Source organism: Rutidosis leptorrhynchoides, chromosome 10 (assembly GCF_046630445.1).
Source record: "Rutidosis leptorrhynchoides isolate AG116_Rl617_1_P2 chromosome 10, CSIRO_AGI_Rlap_v1, whole genome shotgun sequence".
In the NCBI taxonomy this organism is placed as follows: Eukaryota; Viridiplantae; Streptophyta; class Magnoliopsida; order Asterales; family Asteraceae; genus Rutidosis; species Rutidosis leptorrhynchoides.
The window spans coordinates 306211019-306230951 of NC_092342.1; the positions used below are offsets into that span (position 1 = coordinate 306211019).

The 19933-nt window shown below is 33.0% G+C and overlaps 2 protein-coding genes across 2 annotated transcripts; both read right to left on the reverse strand.

The window, feature by feature from the left end:
- Window positions 1-11394: 11394 nt before the first annotated feature.
- On the reverse strand, window positions 11395-12523 carry LOC139872798 (chlorophyll a-b binding protein 5, chloroplastic-like). Its single transcript, XM_071860724.1, has 2 exons — window positions 12195-12523; window positions 11395-12097 (listed from the first exon to the last, which is right to left on the reverse strand). Exons 1-2 carry the CDS (start codon window positions 12338-12340, stop codon window positions 11446-11448), a joined length of 798 nt encoding a protein of 265 aa, XP_071716825.1. The 5' UTR covers window positions 12341-12523; the 3' UTR covers window positions 11395-11445.
- Window positions 12524-13681: 1158 nt separating this feature from the next.
- Window positions 13682-15487, reverse strand: LOC139872799 (uncharacterized). The gene is made up of 4 exons (XM_071860725.1): window positions 15400-15487; window positions 15208-15305; window positions 14155-14347; window positions 13682-14049 (listed from the first exon to the last, which is right to left on the reverse strand). Exons 2-4 carry the CDS (start codon window positions 15259-15261, stop codon window positions 13919-13921), a joined length of 378 nt encoding a protein of 125 aa, XP_071716826.1. The 5' UTR covers window positions 15262-15305; window positions 15400-15487; the 3' UTR covers window positions 13682-13918.
- Between the last annotated feature and the right edge of the window lie 4446 nt (window positions 15488-19933).

Below are 19933 nucleotides of genomic sequence, written 5' to 3' on the forward strand. Positions count from 1 at the left end.
CACCCGTCCTGTGTGCGTTGGGCATCATTCGAGCGACGGGGGTGGTACTTCCACAACGTTTGGCGACGTGACCACTTCCTTGGCGCCGGTGGCGAAACCTGCCACATCCTTCAAAGTGATGCTTGTGGCATTCGTTACAAAAAGGTAGTTTTCCGGCATAGCCTTTCTTGTCGTTGGAGGTGAAAGGCTTCTTGGCGGGGTTGTTGTTATTGTTGTGGTTGCTAAATTGAGAGGCTCCCCATGTTCTTTTGTTGTTACTCGGGTGGTTCTCGACCATTGGTGCCGGTGCTTCCATTTCATTCACCGTTTTCAAAGTTTGGTGGGCCTTTGCTAAAGCCTCTTGTAGGTTAGTGGGTTGGGATGTCATTACCCCGCGTTGAATGCCCTTAGGGAGGCCATCCATGTAAAGTTCGACTCTTAGGGATTCGGGAGTCATGAGATTTGGACACATCGAGACTAGTTCAGTAAACCGTTGATTATAAGCTTCGAGGTCGTTCCCGACCGTTTTTAAATTCCTTAGACCCTGCTCGAGCCTTCGAGTCTCGTCGCGCGGGAAGTATTCGGTGATCATTCTTTCTCTTAATTCGGTCCAAGAGAGTGTGTGGGCTTCATCGCTTCCCACTAATTGTACATACGTGTTCCACCATGAGAGAGCAATACCGGTGAAAGTGAGGGTGAAAAACTTGACCTTATCTTGGTCTCGACAACCGCTTGTGTTAAAAACGGTCTCCATTTGTTCAAACCATCGGGTGAGAGTAACCGGTCCCCCGGTTCCATCGAAAGTGGGAGGATTGTACTTCATGAAGTTCTTGTAGGAGCAACCTTTGATTGAATTACCGGCTCCATGATTGTTGTTGTTAGAAAAGTGATCGGCCACGGCCGTACCCACGGCGGTGGTTATCATTCGTTGAAGAGCTTGTTCTAGAGTTTCGAGAGGAGTATTGTGTTGACCTTGGTGAGCCATTGTTCCTTCATGACACAAGAATATCGTTGATTAGTATTCTTAACAATACTAACCGTGATATGGAATAAGGATATAGAGAAAATTTTTCCTTGACTCGCCTTAAATTCTTTATGTCATAATGTCGGAACGTCCATGTGAATCACCGTAATATAATCCCGGAAATTATATTACCCTGATTCTCATGTGCATTTAACATTACTTCATAAAGTCAAGGTGGCGCGTCAACAAAATTTATCAACGTAAGATCAAGATCGAATACGAGTTAGATATGATAGAAGAGTTCGAGTATAAATGCACAAATAGTCAAGTAATTCCTACTTCAGTCTATATGCCGGTTGTAGTCTAGATTCACCTATGTACCCTATGACTCGGGGTGGACACAAATGAACTCTAAATCCCTACAACCAAGGCTCTGATACCACTTGTAGCGACCCCGACAAATCGTCAAGTGACGGCGTCGGCTACGTGGGTCCCATTACCTGATTATAAGTCTTTAAGATAACGTTTGACCAAAATATGTCGCCTTCATTTCAAAATAAAGATTGTTTCAAAGTTTACAAGAATTGTTCAACCAAAAGTTAAGTTACAACGTTATAAGTACGATTGAAATCTAGGCGACACGGTTTAAAGTAAAGTCAAAAGACGCTCCATGAAATGCATGTATACTCGACATCGGATGCAAGTATCAAATAGTAAGCGGAAGCATGTTTCACATATCGTGCAAGACCTGAGAAAAACATAGAAATCTGTCAACGAAAACGTTGGTGAAATCATAGGTTTAAGTAAGTAAGTACAAGTGAACCACAAGATTTGCATCAAAGAATAATAGTAATACATTCCAAAAGTTTGTTTCACGAGCACGCAATTATCAAAGCTTAACATTCCATCCATTGTATACCCCATCCATAGTGCTAGAACAAACACTGATTCTCGAAAATATATTTCATCCGTAGACGGTAGCGAACCGTCAGAGATGAGGGTTGTCAACCCATATGGCCATATAACATAAGTTCTCGCTTACACCCGGCAAGTGTAACTAATGATAATCGAATTGAGAATTTTTGTTCTAAACTCGTATGTAGAATGTTTGTTTTCCCGTTCTTGTGTTCACTTAGTTCAAAAGAATCGTTTATGTTTTCTCATCCCAAATATAAGTTCAAAAAGAGTAAAAGTGGGACTATGATCTCACCTTTGATTGCAAGAGTGAAATAGTACTTCAACAAGTAAACGTGCAAAGAACAATGCTAGTCTCGACCTAAACAATTAGGTTGTATCAATAACGATAGTCACGAAGGGTCAAAGATGTTCAATTAGTCCTATGGCTCGTTACGACTCGATTAATATAGCATGTGAATCAATTAGTCAAGTTTCATGCACGATACAAGTAACTAAGCATGTTAGAACGATCGTATAATTGTTTGGTTAAGTTTGACTAAAAGTCAAACTTGGTCAAAGTCAAGGTCAACGGGGTCGGGTCGGGTGTCCGACAATTTTCTCATGATGAGAAGTCATATACGAGCATAATAGTCAAGTTTCATGGTAAACGGGGTTATAGTAAAGCGGGAAACATTTTTGTGACATGAAAAACAAAGACAAAATGAGCTGGGCAGTATGCGCGGCGCGCAATGGGTTGCGCGGCGCGCACCCAAGTGTAAATCAACTTAACCATGAAGGCAAACATCTGGGATTTCTAATTCTGCGCGGCGCGCGGGTATATGCGCGGCGCGCAATACCTGGGAATCCTGCAGTTTGCAGAAAAATGGTCCAAGTCACGAACCAAAATACAATATAACACATTTCATGCACCGAAAACACTTAAAACGCATAACCTATATCATTAGAAAGGTAATTTGACAAGGAAAACAACTAAGCACATTTCATCAAGCAATTCATCACTAATAACAACCAAAACCGCATCTAATGCTTAACATTAACCGCATACAAGTTCATAAATGCAATTCAATGATTCGGGCAACCAATTTACATGAATGATATGCCGTTTCGAAGGTAATCAAGCATACAATCCAACTAAACACTTACCAATAATAATCCATGGCATTCAATGCATCAAAAGTCCATTTCAAGTTCATCAAACCCTAACTCAAATTCACCAAAATCAATAATCAAGTTCATGAAGTTTTCTAAGGCAACCTACACATCAAATTGAAGCTAGTGATGCTAGTAACACAATTAAAACATCAACTTTTAACATCTAACAACATATGATCATCCAAAATTCAAGAACAACACACCAAAATTCAAGTTCATGCTAGTTACACTAAAACAACGAGATCGAGCATATAAATCATATATTCGTGTTAGACTTGAGCCATAGACACTAATTAACACTTTTATAAGTTAAAAACATCAAGAACACAAAATCTAGTGATTTTAGAAAGTTACCCAAATGAGATGAAGTTGGTATCAAATTGAAGAGGATGAAGAGAGGATTCCAAATATGTATTTTGTTTAGTTGTAAGCTTCCTTGATTGAATTTGGATGATGAATTTATGAATTGGGTTTTGAGAGGATTTGTGGAAGTATTAAAGAAAAATGGAAAAGAAAAAGATAAATGAATGGATGAGGGAGGTTTGACCTCTTTGACCTAGTCAAAGGTTTGGTCCCTTGGCAAGTTTGGTCCCTCTAGTTTCAAAGCGGGTGCGGGAAATAACCAAACGAATATTTTAAATTACACGGAAGTACGGGAGATATTAAAAATCCGATAACGAGAATATTTAAAATGTTACTTAACAAAGGATACGAATCTAGATATGAAGGGTATTATTTAAAAAGAAAAAAAAAAGACGGGCGTTAAGATAATTTAACGGAAAAATGCGGGATGTTACACATCCAACCTCAAGAAATCTTTCTTATTTACAGTAAGATATCTTTCTAATACAAGGTAACACTCATATTCAAACTTTGATTCAATTTCTATAACTATAACAATCTTATTTCGAGTGGAAATCTTACTTGAACTTGTTTTCGGGTCATGATTCTGCTTCAAGAACTTTCAAGCCATCCAAGGATCCTTTGAAGCTAGATATATTTTTCTCATTTCCAGTGGGTTTATCCACAAAACCTGAGGTAGTAATGATGTTCATAACATCATTCGATTCATATATATAAAACTACCTTATTCGAAGGTTTAAACTTGTAATCACTAGAACATAGTTTAGTTAATTCTAAACTTGTTCGCAAATAAAAGTTAATCCTTCTAGCTTGACTTTTAAAATCAACTAAACACATGTTCTATATCTATATTATATGCTAACTTAATGATTTAAAACCTGAAAACACGGAAAATACCGTAAAACTGGATATACGCCGTCGTAGTAACACCGCAGGCTGTTTTGGGTTAGTTAATTAAAAACTATGATAAACTTTGATTTAAAAGTTGTTCTTTTGGGAAAATGATTTTTCTTATAAACATGAAACTATATTCAAAAATCATGATTAAACTCAAAATGGAAGTATGTTTTCCAAAATGGTCATCTAGACGTCGTTCTTTCGACTGAAATGACTACCTTTACAAAAATGACTTGTAACCTGTATTTCCATCTATAAACTTATACTTTTTATGTATAGATTCATAAATTTAAGTTCAATATGAAACCATAGCAATTGGATTCACTCAAAACGGATTTAAAACGAAGAAGTTATGGGTAAAACAAGATTGGGTATTTTTACTTGTTGTAGCTACGTGAAAATTGGTAACAAATCTATACAAATCATATCCTAGCTAACTTATATTGTATTATACATGTATTCTAATATATTATGTAATATTGGGATACCATAGACACGTATGTAAATGTTTTGACATATCATATCGAACCATCTATATATATTATTTGGAACAACCATAGACACTCTATATGCAGTAATGTTGGAGTTAGCTATACAGGGTTGAGGTTGATTCCAAAAATATATATACTTTGAGTTGTGATCTAGCCTGAGACGTGTATACACTGGGTCGTGGATTGGGTCAAGATAATATATATCAATTTATTTCTGTACATCTAACTATGGACAACTAGTTGTAGGTTACTAACGAGGACAGCTGACTGAAAATATTTAAAACATTAAAACGTATTAAAAAATGTTGTAAATATATTTTGAACATACTTTGATATATATGTACATATTTGTTATAGGTTCGTTAATCGACCAGTGGCCAAGTCTTACTTCCCGACGAAGTAAAAATCTGTGAAAGTGAGTTATAGTCCCACTTTTAAAATCTAATATTTTGGGATGAGAATACATGCAACTTTATAAATGTTTTACAAAATAGACACAAGTACGCAAACTACATTCTATGGTTGGATTATTAAACCGAATATCACCCTTCAAGTCTGGTAGCCTAAGAATTAGGGAAATGGCCCCTAATTGACGCGAATCCTAAAGATAGATCTATTGGGCTTAACAACCCCCATTCAGGTTATGGATGGTTTAGTACTTCGAGATTATTATACAGACGAGAGGTTCTGTTTTGGGGATATTCTATGCATTAAGTTAACGTCGGTTACCAGGTGTTCAACATATGAATGATCTTTATCTCTATGCAGTTTGCGAAATGCCTGATAAGAGATCTGTTATAAAAATGAAATCTTGTGGTCTATTATTATGATTTAATAATATGTAGGTTAAACCTATAACTCACCAACAATTTTGTTGACGTTTTAAGCATGTTTATTCTCAGGTGATTATTAAGAGTTTCCGCTGTTGCATACTAAATTAATGACAAGATTTGGAGTCCATGCTTGTATAATATTGTTTAAAAACTGCATTCGAAGACTTATGTTGATGTGTAATATTATTGTAAACCATTATGTAATGGTCGTGTGAAAAACGCTATATTTTAGATTATCATTATTTGATAATCGTCGTAATATTTTAAAGGTTATGGTTTGTTTTAAAATCGAATGCAGTCTTTGAAAAACGTCTCATATAGAGGTCAAAACCTCGCGACGAAATCAATTAATATGGAACGTTTATAATCAATATGAATGGGACATTCCAAAAATCATATATACCAGCAGTAAATGCTTCAGCTAGAATTGAAATTACAAAAGCTGGCAATAATGTCACTCATGAGTCTTTGCTACGCCAGAAACGTGAGAGACCAATTGGTTCAAATGATAAAAATCCTTGAAAAATAAAATCAGCTGATAATGAGGTAAAAGAAAGTGTTCAAGAAGAACCACAAATCAATATTCCTTCTGCAGAGGATATTGATAAATGTAAATACATAAATTGCAAAAAATTATGCAATAATATGGAACCGAAATGGAATGACAAAATATTGATGAGAATTTTCATATAATGACATCATGAATAAAGATGATGAGCTGGAACCAAAATCTGTCATTGAATGTCAAAATAGACATGACTATATACGAGCTGAATTGGAATTGCTCAATAAAAGAAAAGTTTTCGGATAAATCATCACTTTTAAAGATGTGAAACGTAGGGGACACAAATGAATTTTTACCCGAAAAGGAAATCAGAAAAAATGAAGTTACAAGGTAAAGCTAGACTTGTAACTCAAGACTTCTCTCAAAAGACCAGAAATTGATTACGAGAAAACTTATTCTCATGTTATGGATGAAATTACTTAATCAGTCTGGCAGTTTCTAAAAATTTAGAAATGCATCTAATGGATGTTATTACTACTTATTTAAATAAATCACTTGACAGTGATATATACATGAATATACATGAAGGGTTTAAGGTATCAGAAGCATCTAATGCAAAACACAAGGAAATGTATTTCATTGAATCACACAGATTATTATATGGGTTGATACAATAGTATAACCGATTAAGTGATTACTTGATAAGCAAATGGTATACAAATAACCTTACTTGCCATTGTATTTTCATTAAGAAAACAATATCTGGATATGTGATCATAGCTGTTTATGTTGATAATTTTAACATCATAGGTACAAATAAAGAGATTCATGAAGCCATTCAACTTCTAAAGAAAGAATTTGAAATGAAAGATCTCGGAAAAACCAAGTATTGCCTTGGTTTACAAATTGAGCATATGCCTAATGGTTTACTTGTACATCAAACAACATATACTGAAAAGATTTTGAAATGTTTCAATATGAACAAGGCAAAACCATTAAGTACTCCTATGGTGGTTAGATCACTCAATGTTGAAGCCCTTATGTATCATATCTTAGTGCAATTGGAGCCCTTATGTATCTTACAAATTGTACAAGACCTGACATTTCTTTTGCAGTTAATCTATTGGCAAGGTTCAGCTCTGCTCCTACCAAAAGACACTGGAATAGGATCAAACACATATTTCGATACCTTCGAGGAGGCACTAATGATTCAGAATTATTTTATTCTAACGAATCAAAACAAGATTTGTTTGATTATGCAGATGCAGGTTATTTATCTGATCCACATAAAGCTAAATCTCAAACTGGATATGTATTCCTAAATGGAGATACTGTAATATCATGGCGTTCTCAAAACAAACTCTTGTTGCAACATCATCAAATCATGCTGAAGTGATTGCATTACATGAAGCTACTCGGGAATGTTTTTTGGTTGAGATCAAAGACACAACTCATTACTGATTCTTGTGGACTAGATATCGATAAAAGTCCAAGAACTCTCTATGAAGATAATGTAGCTTGCATAGCACAGATGAAAGAAGGGTATATCAAAAGTGACCGAACAAAACATATACCTCCTAGATTCTTCTCATACACTCAAAATCTCATTAAGGACAACCAGATTGAAATGAGATATGTTCAATCCAACAAAAACTCTGCTGATCTTTCACTAAAGCAATTCCAACTGCTATTTTCAGAACACACGTTCATAACATTGGGATGAGACATGTTCAAAAGATGTAACAGCTGAAGCAATGTCTACTTGATGGGGAGTCAACTCTATGCTACACTCTTTTTCCCTTAGCTAAAGTTTTTCCCACTGGATTTTCTTTAGCAAGGTTTTTAACGAGGCAGCAACTTATAGTTGATCTCTTACAAAACAAAATTACTATCTAAGGGGAAGTGTTATGATAATAATAATAAATAATAAATGTATAGATAGTCAATTTTGTACAAAGATTTAGTCAACATTGTATGGCCACTTTTATGTATAAATATGGGGTGTAAGTAACTCTTTAAACTTGCACATATATACACTTATCAATATATTTGTCACATATATACTCTCTCCATTTCTTCTTTTAGAATAGAAATTATTTTCTGCTTCTCTTCTTTATTCTTTGTTCATATTTATTAGTAAGAAGCCTTGTTGATAAAAATAGACTACTAAATGTAATTATAAACTAATAGATTTATAACAGTCTAATAATTTTTAGCTTCTAACTTTTTCCCTTCCTCTAAAACTTTAAACTCTTTTAACCAAACAAAACTCTTTATTAGATACGAACCTTTTTCTTAAAAGCCTACAGGCTCCTAAAAGCTCATTACCAAACATACCCAAGATATCACTTGATTTTCATTCTCTTATTCATATAATAATTTTTCACTATAAATTACACTGCAAAGGAACAAAGAAAAATAAAGTATCGGAAATGCAAGTTCTTGTAATTTCTACAGACGAAGAGAAGTATCGACATCAGGTTTGCCATGAGTACGCGATGTGCTAACCGTTGCTGAATTCATAGACCAAAAGTCTCTGAAATGTGGACTACTCTTTGTTGGTTGATGTTCTGTATTCTTACTATATATAGCAAGCCCAAGCGAAAGAGAATCTTGAAAAGATGATCTTGCTGTCGTTGTAGTTGTACTTATACTTGTAGTTGGTTTGTAGTAGTTCATTTCAGGTTCTAAAAACAAGTTTCCTGATTGTTCATATTTCTTGTTTTGATTTGTTGTTGCTGAAACGGAAAACATCTTTAAAAGGTCCATTTCTTCCCTTCTCTCCCTCATTTTTTCGAGCCGTTTAAATCTTTCTTGTAGTAGAGCAATGGAGGATGATGATGAGGCACCACCACCTCTAACCGTCATTGGATCACCATGTTGTCTTCCCATTGAATGAAGGGCCATTATCAATTGTCAATAGGGTATGATCAACTTTTTTTTGTACTAATGAAAATGAGATTGGTATAAGTTCTTATATATAGTGTATATGTTTGTTTTCTACTTGCATTTTGGTTCTTCGATCAGCCACCCTTTGTTGATTCGGATCGGAAATATTAGCACAAGATCCAAGGAGAAAAACTTAAGAAGATAATGTAAGTTAGAGTAAGTTGTTTTATATGAAGGCAAAAGGACTTTTGAATGTGCATAACGTTAAGAGTGTGAGTCCAAATGAAGGAGTGTTTAGCATTTGGCAGGGTGTATTTGATAGAATATAAGGTTAGGTTTAATGTTGAGCTCATCTTTTGACCTTTAAAGTATGGTAAAATGTCTATATCATCCATCATTATGATAATCTAATGGTCTTAAGTTTATTAACACGTTTACAAAACACATGTAAGCAGGGCTTTTAATATTAGACGAGTTTAATATGCTGTTTTGGGCAAGTGGTGTCTTATTCTATATGGTTGAAGATAAGCACAATGGGTAGGGTGCCAAAAGGTTTAGGTGAATCCGATGCCGAAAGATGGACCCGAACCAGGATCAATGCTGAATTCTTAAAAGCAGTCAAACAATATGTTTTTGTTAGATAGTTTTCTACAAAGTTCATTTGTCTGTATGCACTTATATATGTACTATAGAATAGATTCAAGTTCTCATTGTTATTGTCGAATTGTGCTATTAGCCAAAATTGGCAAGTCTTGAGGTTCATGTTTGTTTTCCCATTATTTTCAAGTATTAAAAATTTATAACTTTATGTAAAAATGGAATAATTTTTTGGATTAACAAAAGGGCTAAATGTACACTAACATCAAAGCCACTTTTTCTCCATGATGGTATATTAGTTTTTTTCCTTTACCCATAAAGAAGTTTGATTTTATATTAATGCGTAAAAAGGTATCTGATTTGAAAATGATTGCAATTGATGTATATATTGATGCCTTAGAAATTTTTTTATTGCTGACATGTATTTCCATGTCATTTTTTATTTTTATTTTTCTTTCCTTGGCATTCTTAATATATTGATACAAACAAAACTGATATACCTTTATTGAGAAAAAACGACTATTATGTAACCTTTCTGGACAATTGGCCCTTAGTTAAAAATGACATGAAAATAAAAAAAAAAAAAAAAAAAAATGACATGAAAATACATGCCGGCAATTAAAAAATTCAAGGAGTCAATTTATACCTCAATTCCAACCATTTTCGAATCAAACATGTTTTTACGCACTAAATTGAAATCAAGCTCATTTATAGACAAATAAAAAAACTCATATACCCTTTATTAAAAAATTGACTTTTATATTACATTTGTACAATTTGCCGTTAATAAAATGTAAAAGGTATAACCATCAACCCTATATCCCATGCTGGTTAAATTAGGATACACTATTTCTACTGTAAGTAATTATTTGTTCCATAACTTTGGAATATTATACACTATATTTACTAATCAAAACGATTTCAAGTTTCGAAGAGGCAAAGGAGTCCATATCGATAATGTTGACGGAATCACAAACCGCCCGGATGAGAGAAATGGTAAATGCCCCTCTTAAGTTTGTTTGTTGTACGCTTTCTTTGCTTTGTACGATTTGTTATATTGTTTCTTTTTTCTTTGTCTGGTTTTGGGCTAGTTTCGAACCTACGTGCTCGTAGTTGGTTTGTTTGTAGCAATTATGTTAGATATGTCATAGTGTTATGGCCTTTTGGGGGTGTTTACGCTCGGTTGGAGTCATCGTTGATATGTGACGTTTGCTTGTTTCGAGTCCGCCCGATTTTTCTGTGACTTGTATCGGTTTAAGATCTTCATTTCATTTTTCGATGAAGGTCATGTTAATAAAGTTTCATTATTTTTGGAAAAAAAAAATCCTAATCAAACGAAGTTTCTATGTGAAACTATTTACACTTTGCAAATCTTTAATTGAGGCTTATTGTGGTAGTTTGACAAACAAAATCGGTCAAGAAAAATGTCAAAATACAACAATCTTGACAATACTTGAAATTTTGGGTTGATTTGACTAATGCCCAATATTTCACTATTAATTTTGTAAACAATATTAAATTATGATCATATTGATCTGATTTTTATAGAATCCTAACAGGGATATTTCTTTTGTTAAAATATATGTATATGCACTTCATCTTATATAAAAGCAGTTTGAGCAACCAAGGTGTCGTTAAAATAGTAGTGTAATAGTGTAATGAAGGTATATGAGCATGCATTTTTGGAATTTGTTGTCATATGATTTAACTCAAGCACAAAGTTTTACTAGCCTCTCAAGTTTTACAGTGATAGCTTATAACCTTAATTTGTAGACTTTAACTAATGTACAAGATAGGGCACACATGTTACACAAAATAATTACTAGAAATATTTAATCGAATGTACAGTAGAGCAAATCATTTTCCAGGTACAAAGTTTGTGGCATAAGCCCACGCGTTATTAGCCACCGGGTCGCTAACATGGTCATACAAGTTCTCAATGGGGCCCTTCCCGGTTACAATGGCTTGCACAAAGAATCCAAACATTGAAGTCATAGCCAATCGTCCGTTCTTTAATTCTTTAACCTTCAACTCCGCAAATGCTTCCGGGTCATCAGCTAACCCGAGTGGGTCAAAAGCCCCTCCGGGATAAAGACTATCAAGTCCTTCTCCAAGTGGGCCCCCACCGACACGGTAACCTTCAATGAAGCCCATCAAGACAACCTGACATGCCCAGATTGCCAGAATGCTCTGGGCATGGACCAGGTTAGGGTTTCCAAGGTAGTCAAGCCCACCTTCCGAAAAAATTTGGGCTCCAGCCTTGAACCAAACGGCTTCACCAAATTTGACACCGTTTTTCGCGAGAACTTCGGGGAACACGCACCCAAGTGCCCCAAGCATGGCCCATCGACTATGGATCACCTCAAGCTCTCGGTTCTTGGCGAATGTCTCTGGGTCAGCAGACAATCCAGCAGTGTCCCAGCCATAGTCACCGGGGAATTCACCGGTTAGGTATGATGGGGTTTGCTCTGAGAATGGACCCAAGTACTTTGGACGATCTGGCCCATACCTATTAAACCAAGTAAAACATATTATTCCGATTCTCATAAACTGCAAAATATATGAATCACACAATTAAAACAAAGAATAGATAAGTTAAGATTTACCAAATGCTTTGTGGTGCACTTTTGACAGTACGACGCATGGTGAAGCGGCCGCCATTGAAGCTGCCGACTTTCTGGGCTAGCTCATTTTGCGGCTTGACTGAGGCTTGGCCGGCAAATGCTGACTGTTGGATGGCTGAGGTTGCCATTGTTTTTATTTGGTTATGAATAGAATAGAAGGTTTATGGTTTTATTGGTACTAGTAGAGTTGCAGAGATTATATAAATGGAAGGAAGCAAGATTGATGGATGAGGGGTGTACATGTCAGCACCATCTGATTGGTTTGATGGGATTTGGCTCCGATTTATTTGGGTCATTTGGAAATACTTGTTCTTCCATGTGGCTCTCAATATCTATGCTCTATTGATATCGATTCTTGGCCACTACATTTATCTTTATTTATAGATTTATGTATTTAACCAACCTATAATTTATGATCTAGTACACTACATAGTAGCATCAGGCATCAAGAACTATTTTACTTTCATTCCTAATTTTTTTTTTTTTTTTTTTTTTTTAAAGGGCATTCATCCTTTTTAACAAATATGATGACAAGCTATATCTATGTTTTTCTCAGTATCATCATTACAATATAATAACGATATCAATCTCAAATCTCAAATAATAATAATAATAATCCACCTACACGGGCAACACGCCCGAAAGAACCAAGACCAGAAGATGCGTCATCGAGACCAATTGATAAACCAATAAATTGGTTTGTCTTCACATCATCTCTTATCAATGTATCATACAACTAGACCTCAAGGCTGCACAAATCACTACTAGGGGACTAGGGGAGTACTCAGTCGGAACTTTAAGGAGTAACCGACAACTCGGGAGAGTAATTAGATGTTGAGCAAGTTTAACTTTGATCGATTTTGACTGATTTTCCGTGTAATCTCGAGTTTTGACCGAATAATCCTTGTTGACGGAGGGTTGACCGAGTACTCGGTCCGAACTTTTAACCAGGTACTTGACGAGTTTTTTCGAGTTCTGCAACCTTGTTAGGCCTGTATTCTATCATGCAGAACATTTAGTAAATAATTACTAGCTTCACTCATGTTTTATAACTTTATACTACCATGACACTCACTACCTCACCCATATTCGAACTGATCCTGACCCAAACCCACATGTAACCCATGATTTGTTACACTTCTTTTACATAATAAGAAAGACTACTATACAACCTCTAGAGTGGACGAATCAATCAAAATTAATGACCTAAAATGGGAACAAACAGGACTAACGAATATATCTGATGTCATTTCGATAGTAATATGGTTACTTGAAATGAGATGAGACAGTATCCAACAAAGCCAATATATATCACCATCTTTAACAATCAAAATAAGATACACAAATATAATATAAAAAGCATTAAAAGCAAACAACTGCACCATATATAACACTATAACAGGGCTTTACCACTTTAAAAATTAAAAGTAACATTACTATCACTGTGTACTCTAAAATACACAAATGCATCATCTACACATCGGTATATATGCAGAAATATCAACATAAAAGGAATTGCTCTTCAATAAAGAACCAAGCAACAGAAAACAACAAGGTATTACAACATAATTTCCTCGAGAAGACCAAAAAAAAGATGCGCACGTACCGAAGGAGGAAATCATTGTTGAAAAAACACGCCAAAAAGCACTTATAACCCACCACAAAAATTAATATGAAGTTGTATGATGTCGCCTTCCATAGTTAAATCAAGGTTCTAGCTTTAAGGAAACAACCCGCGATTGCCTATTACGCTTTGCAGTCCTCACGAAGACTACAGACAAACAAGATGGAGCCCACCGTAGCCGACAAATTTTTTGCTCCCCCTTAAAACAAGCAACTAAAGAAGATAATTTATTTGCATCAGATTAGTAATCATAACCAACACAAACTAAAGAGAACAAAGAAACTGTTGCGTAATAAACTGAAAATCTTGAGTGAGAACCTTTAATTCTTCTGAGTTCCTTGCATAGAGTAATGAAATCTCCCCATTTCATGTGACATCTTCTAATGAACCGAAGAATTTCGTCGGTTGTAAACATGGACATACCTTCTAGGTATTCTCCATTAACACCGTTTTCTTTAAACATTTGTCGATAACCACCGAGATTTATATCTTCTAACCAAAGGCCAACATCCTCACAAAACCAAAAAAACACATATATATATAAATCAAATCAGTCAAAAGAAGAACGATACGGCACATCTATATATATATATATATATATATATATATATATATATATATACTAACACTGTAACACATAACAGATGTTTATTCAACATATTACAGATATATAATGAACAGGTCCAATGCATTGGTTCATAATCTGATAAAACTGAATTATTAAGCGTTGAATGGTTCATACTCTGAATGATTCAAAGGTTCCGAATGAGAATAACTTTTTTGATAATCATTGTTAATGAACAATGTGTATGATGTAAAATTATTTTATTAATCTTTTGCATGAATAAAATAATAATAATATAATTGTTTAATAAGTGTTCATGATATACGTAGTAATTTAAAGATGATACTACACTAAAATTTAGTTGCTTAATGGTTAAGAGAGTACTTCATCTCTCATCAGCACCGAATGATGAACCAAGCGTGCTTAATGATTCAGCACCATATGTCATTCGGATGTCAGGAACAAGGGTGCTTAATAATGAATGGTTCAAAAAGAGGTGATCAAATGCACCCTTAGTTTCCTGGGGATTATGGGCATAAACATTTTTTTAAAAACAAATATAAGTAAGTTTTAATTGTTTACAAATTACATACTTATGGCGTGTTTAAGCCCATAACCTCACAGAGTTGAGCTCATAAGCAGCTAAAAATGAGCTTCAACGGCTTTTTTCAAGTTACATTACAATAAGCTTGAAATCCAGGGGAAAAGGTTTACACAAACACCCCCCTAATCATGAATTTCTAACTTGAACTTAACACAAATAATTAATTAAGATTAAGATTAAAATATAAAGTACAAGTATATACCTCAACAGTCCAAATGAAGAAATCAATAGGTTCCGGTGGCCGGTTCTTACTCATTTTCCCCTAAATTTCTCACCGGAAAATAAAAACAAATCCTAACCCTAGAAAATTAAAAGCAATTTCATAAACATAACTAGAAATGAAACAACAAAAAACAATGTTGAACCAAAAGATAAAAGAAAGAAATAAGCTTACGTGGGGGAAAAGATTAGACTTGTGTTACTACGTTACATTTGATTGTGAGAGACAACAGATTTGTGTTTGTGTTGCGATTAGTTGTGTTGTGTTTGGGTGCATCTGTTTTATTTTTGACTTTTTATTTTGTTATGTGTTGACTTGTTGATCGCTTCATTTGATTGGATGATTGGATCCCTTTGAATCACGCGCGACTACTGTGTTACGTGTAGCATACGCACTATCGCCAGTAAAAAAAAGACATAATTACGTGTTTCTAGAATCTAGATTACTTCCGATTTTAATCCTCAACTACTTCTTTCTAACACCAGTTTATTTCGATTTTTCAAAATTTATTTAATTAATCTGTGAATGTTAGTAAATATATTAAAATTGGATTTGTTAATTAAAATCGCTCAAAGTTAAAATTCATCAATATTTTAATATGACTTTAAGCTATAATTATAAGGTTTTTGAAGAAAATAAACGATTTTAAAAAATTATATTAAAGTTTATGTTTATATTTATGATTTCTTTATTTATGCATATAAAATTTCTTATTTAAATGTAAAAATGTACAATCCAATTAATCGGTGATTAATTCCCGAATTATCAATTCTTCTTCTAAAGTCCCGATCAAGTCCCGGTCGATTATTTCCCTAATAGTGAGTTTTGCAACATTGACGGATGTCGTTTATCTCAAATTCCTCTCTTCATCCCTAAGGCCCCGTTGGGCTCACCAAATTCAATGAAATTTCGGCGGAACTAAAATTGAATTTAGATACGACAAGTGTTGATAGACTATATATATTAGTATATTTTTCATATTATTATCAGTTGATTTAAATAAAAATTATTATCATATTAGTAAATTTTTCAAGAAATAATTAATTATTTTGATTTTTATAGATACACAATTTTTTTTATTTTTTTGAAAAGCATGTAAGCCTTTATTACTAATATAATACTTGGAATTCACGACCAGTTCGGTTGTCGCTTTGTAATCGCATTGATACTTGGTTGTGGTCAATTGGTGTAGATGGCATTTTTACAGTACACTAAACGAGAAGATACGTAGATTATGCCACTCTTCATATATAAACTCGAATTTTGGAACACTATTATTCCCCCAAAATTAAATGTTTTCTGGTGGTGGTTGGTTTGGGATAGACTCCCTAATAGGTTGAATTTGTTGTTGAAAGGGATTGAAATTAATTCGAAAAGTTACCCGAATTGTAATAGAGGTGTAGAAGCTATTGAGCACGTGTTCTTTTACTTGTGAAATGGCTGTAAATGTTTGGCATGTGATGACCCGAAAATTTCCGACCAAATTTAAACATAATCTATATATGTGATCCCGACACGATAAGCAAAGTCTGTAATGTTGAATCACAAAATTTTGAAGTGTTTTCATTTATACAATTACCCTTTGACTGTTATATAAATGATTATATGTGTAAATAGTTATATATAATAAATTAAATATGTTACTGAACTATTATAAGATAACTTAAAATAACCCAAACTTGTTATTTGAATATGTAGAGAATATTGACTATATATGATTCCGAATATGATTCTATGTATAAACGTATATTGTAATATATATATATATATATATATATATATATATATATATATATATATATATATATATATATATATATATATATATATATATATATATATATATATATATATATATTGTGACGGCCGGTCAAAATCCCTTTTGACGCAGCAAGTTATTCACCGGTTTCATCGCGAGGTTTTGACCTCTATGTGATACGTTTTGTAACATTGCATTCGTTTGAAAAGGTATTTCATAAATGAATATATAAATTTCAGGTTTTTAACATCTGATGATTCCTACATATAGATAATCACCATTTAAATGGTTTACAATAATACATCTGTTGACAATACAGTCAAAATAAGGTACATGGTGAATGCAAGTTTCTTGTATATAGCATGTATGACTTCAAGCACATATCTTGTATCACGTATAAGCAAACAGCGGAAGACTTCTAGAAACCTGAGAATAAACATGCTTCAAGTGTCAACACAAAGGTTGGTGAGTTCATAGTTTTAGTGATTCGCATAATCTGTATATAAAAGTGGATCACAAGATTTCAGTTGTTTCATCCAGAAACGTTTATCAATAGATTCTACATAACAGAGCACCCTGGTAACTAAGCTTTAACGTTATAATGATAAATACCCCATTCGTTTTAATACACGCAAACCAACGTGTCCTAAACTCAAATAACATACGTCCGTTAAAAGGCTAGCGCTCTAGCTCGGACGGGGATGTCAAGCCCTATGGATCCATATACTGTTATTCGCGCCCACCAGTCCATATCCTATGTACTGGCAGCTACTAGTTACCAAAGCTAAGGGATTTTCGGTTCAAACTCAGTGTAGAATTTAGTATGTACTTGTATCCATTGCGTTTAAAATAAATTGCATGTATTCTCAGACCAAAAATATAGATTGCAAAAGCAATTAAAAAGGGAGCAATGAAACTCACCCATATAAATATTGTATATCGGTTAATAAAGCATTTGCATGTATTCTCAGCCCAAAAATGTAGAGAGTAAAAGGGATCATATGAAACTCACTGTTTAATATTGATATACAATATTGCAGGAAAACACGTAGACGCATCGGAGATGATAAACACGATGTTTGATTCACAAAAATACCCCCGAACATTACCCATAATTTCCTTGGCAATAATCCATATTTTCCTTGGCTCTAGCTCGCTTGGAAACTTGTTTTGAAAATTACTTGGACAGCACACCGTCGTAATTTTTTATGTACATTATTATTTTTGTATCGCAAAAATAATAACACTAATAATAAAAATAATAAGATTAATAATAATCTTAATAATAATAATAATAATAATAATAATAAATAATATAATAAATACGGAGTAAAAATAATGAATTGAATCAGAAGCAGAAATCGCGAATTTATAGATGTGGCCAGCAAAAGGGTGCCATGCGATCGCATGGCTTCCCAAGCCATTTCCCATGCGATCGCATGGGAAGGTATGACAGCTCACAAACTTTTAACTTTTTGTTTGTCGACATAATTATTTAATATAAATATAAATATAATATATTTAATTTATATAATTAATTATATATTATATTAAATTTACGTGCATAGTTAACTTGTAATTTTTGTTCCGATAAGTCGTACATCGTCACTCGACTTATGTCCCGGTTCCGGTTTTTCGAACGTCCTTACGTACGCTTAGAAAACTAGCAATTTTCGTTACGTGACGTGTACCTTTATCAAAAATTAAATTTAATCATTGATAACTATGTCACTCTAAGTGTAGCTTTAATCAATTAAGTGTTTTAGTTATTTACTTCTATAAATCATCGTCTCGCATTATATACATATACATATATATATTTTATTTATTTATTTTGAAATAGTGTTTACTGTAGCAAAGTTAATTTTTACTGTAGCAATTCACTGTAGCAAAGTCAATTTCACTGTAGCAAATAGTGATTTTTGAAAACACTGTTGCATTTTTGGGTACTGTAGCAATTTGAAAATACTGTAGCAAATTAGTGTTTTACTGGTTCATCTTAAATGCTTTAGTTAACTTATCTAAATATCAATCGAATCAATAAACGAATGTTACTATCGTATAAATCAGTTTTTAAATACACCTTGAAAGTTATCTATAAATAAATTTTAATAATAAATATTTCAACTTATCATATATATTCAAATAGAAATTTAAACCAATAAGTTTAATGTACGGTATCAAACAATTAATACATTGTTACCTTTTCAAGTTATACTATATATGTATCTATTTACATATAATTGTTCGCGAATCGTCGAAAACAACCGAAGGGTATTTAAATATATAAAAGTAGTTCAAAAATTTTGAGATTCAGTTTTACAGACTTTGCTTATCATGTCGGAAATGTTAATCATACAAAGATTAAGTTTAAATTTGGTCAAAAATTTTCGGGTCATCACACACACACATATATATATATATATATATATATATATATATATATATATAGGGTATAAATGTTAAATTTTATATTATACAATTAATAAATCTTACATAATTAATAAATTGTAATATTAATATATAAAATATAATTGCAAGTTAATTCTAGTTGTTATATTATTATTATATACATTATTATTTAATAACAGTACTATTAATATTACAACAAATTATAATATAAAATGTATACATTTGATTTGTTATGTTATTGTTATTATTAATATTATAATTATCAATGTTAGTATTATTAATAATAACATCATTATTATTGATATATATATATAACTAAAAAGTTATGATTATCAAAAATATAGATGATAAACATAAATATTATTATAAGAATATATTTTATTGTTATTATTATTATTTAATATTATCCTTATAAATATTATTACAATTAATATCATTAATATTATTATTGTTATTATTATTAGAAAATAATAAAAAATATTTTTTTATCATTAATAATATTAGTTTTATATTATTATTAGTATTTTTTATTATAAT

Excerpts from the sequence above, each read along its gene's own strand:
- LOC139872798 (XM_071860724.1), bottom strand. The coding sequence starts at position 12,340 with ATGGCAACCTCAGCCATCCAACAGTCAGCATTTGCCGGCCAAGCCTCA. Across the intron at positions 12,098-12,194 it reads AGTGCACCACAAAGCATTTG|GTATGGGCCAGATCGTCCAA; the intron begins GTAAATCTTAAC and ends TTGGTTTAATAG.
- LOC139872799 (XM_071860725.1), bottom strand. The coding sequence starts at position 15,261 with ATGAGTAAGAACCGGCCACCGGAACCTATTGATTTCTTCATTTGGACT. Across the intron at positions 14,348-15,207 it reads TCTTCATTTGGACTGTTGAG|GATGTTGGCCTTTGGTTAGA; the intron begins GTATATACTTGT and ends TGGTTTTGTGAG. Across the intron at positions 14,050-14,154 it reads GGAACTCAGAAGAATTAAAG|TTGCTTGTTTTAAGGGGGAG; the intron begins GTTCTCACTCAA and ends TATCTTCTTTAG.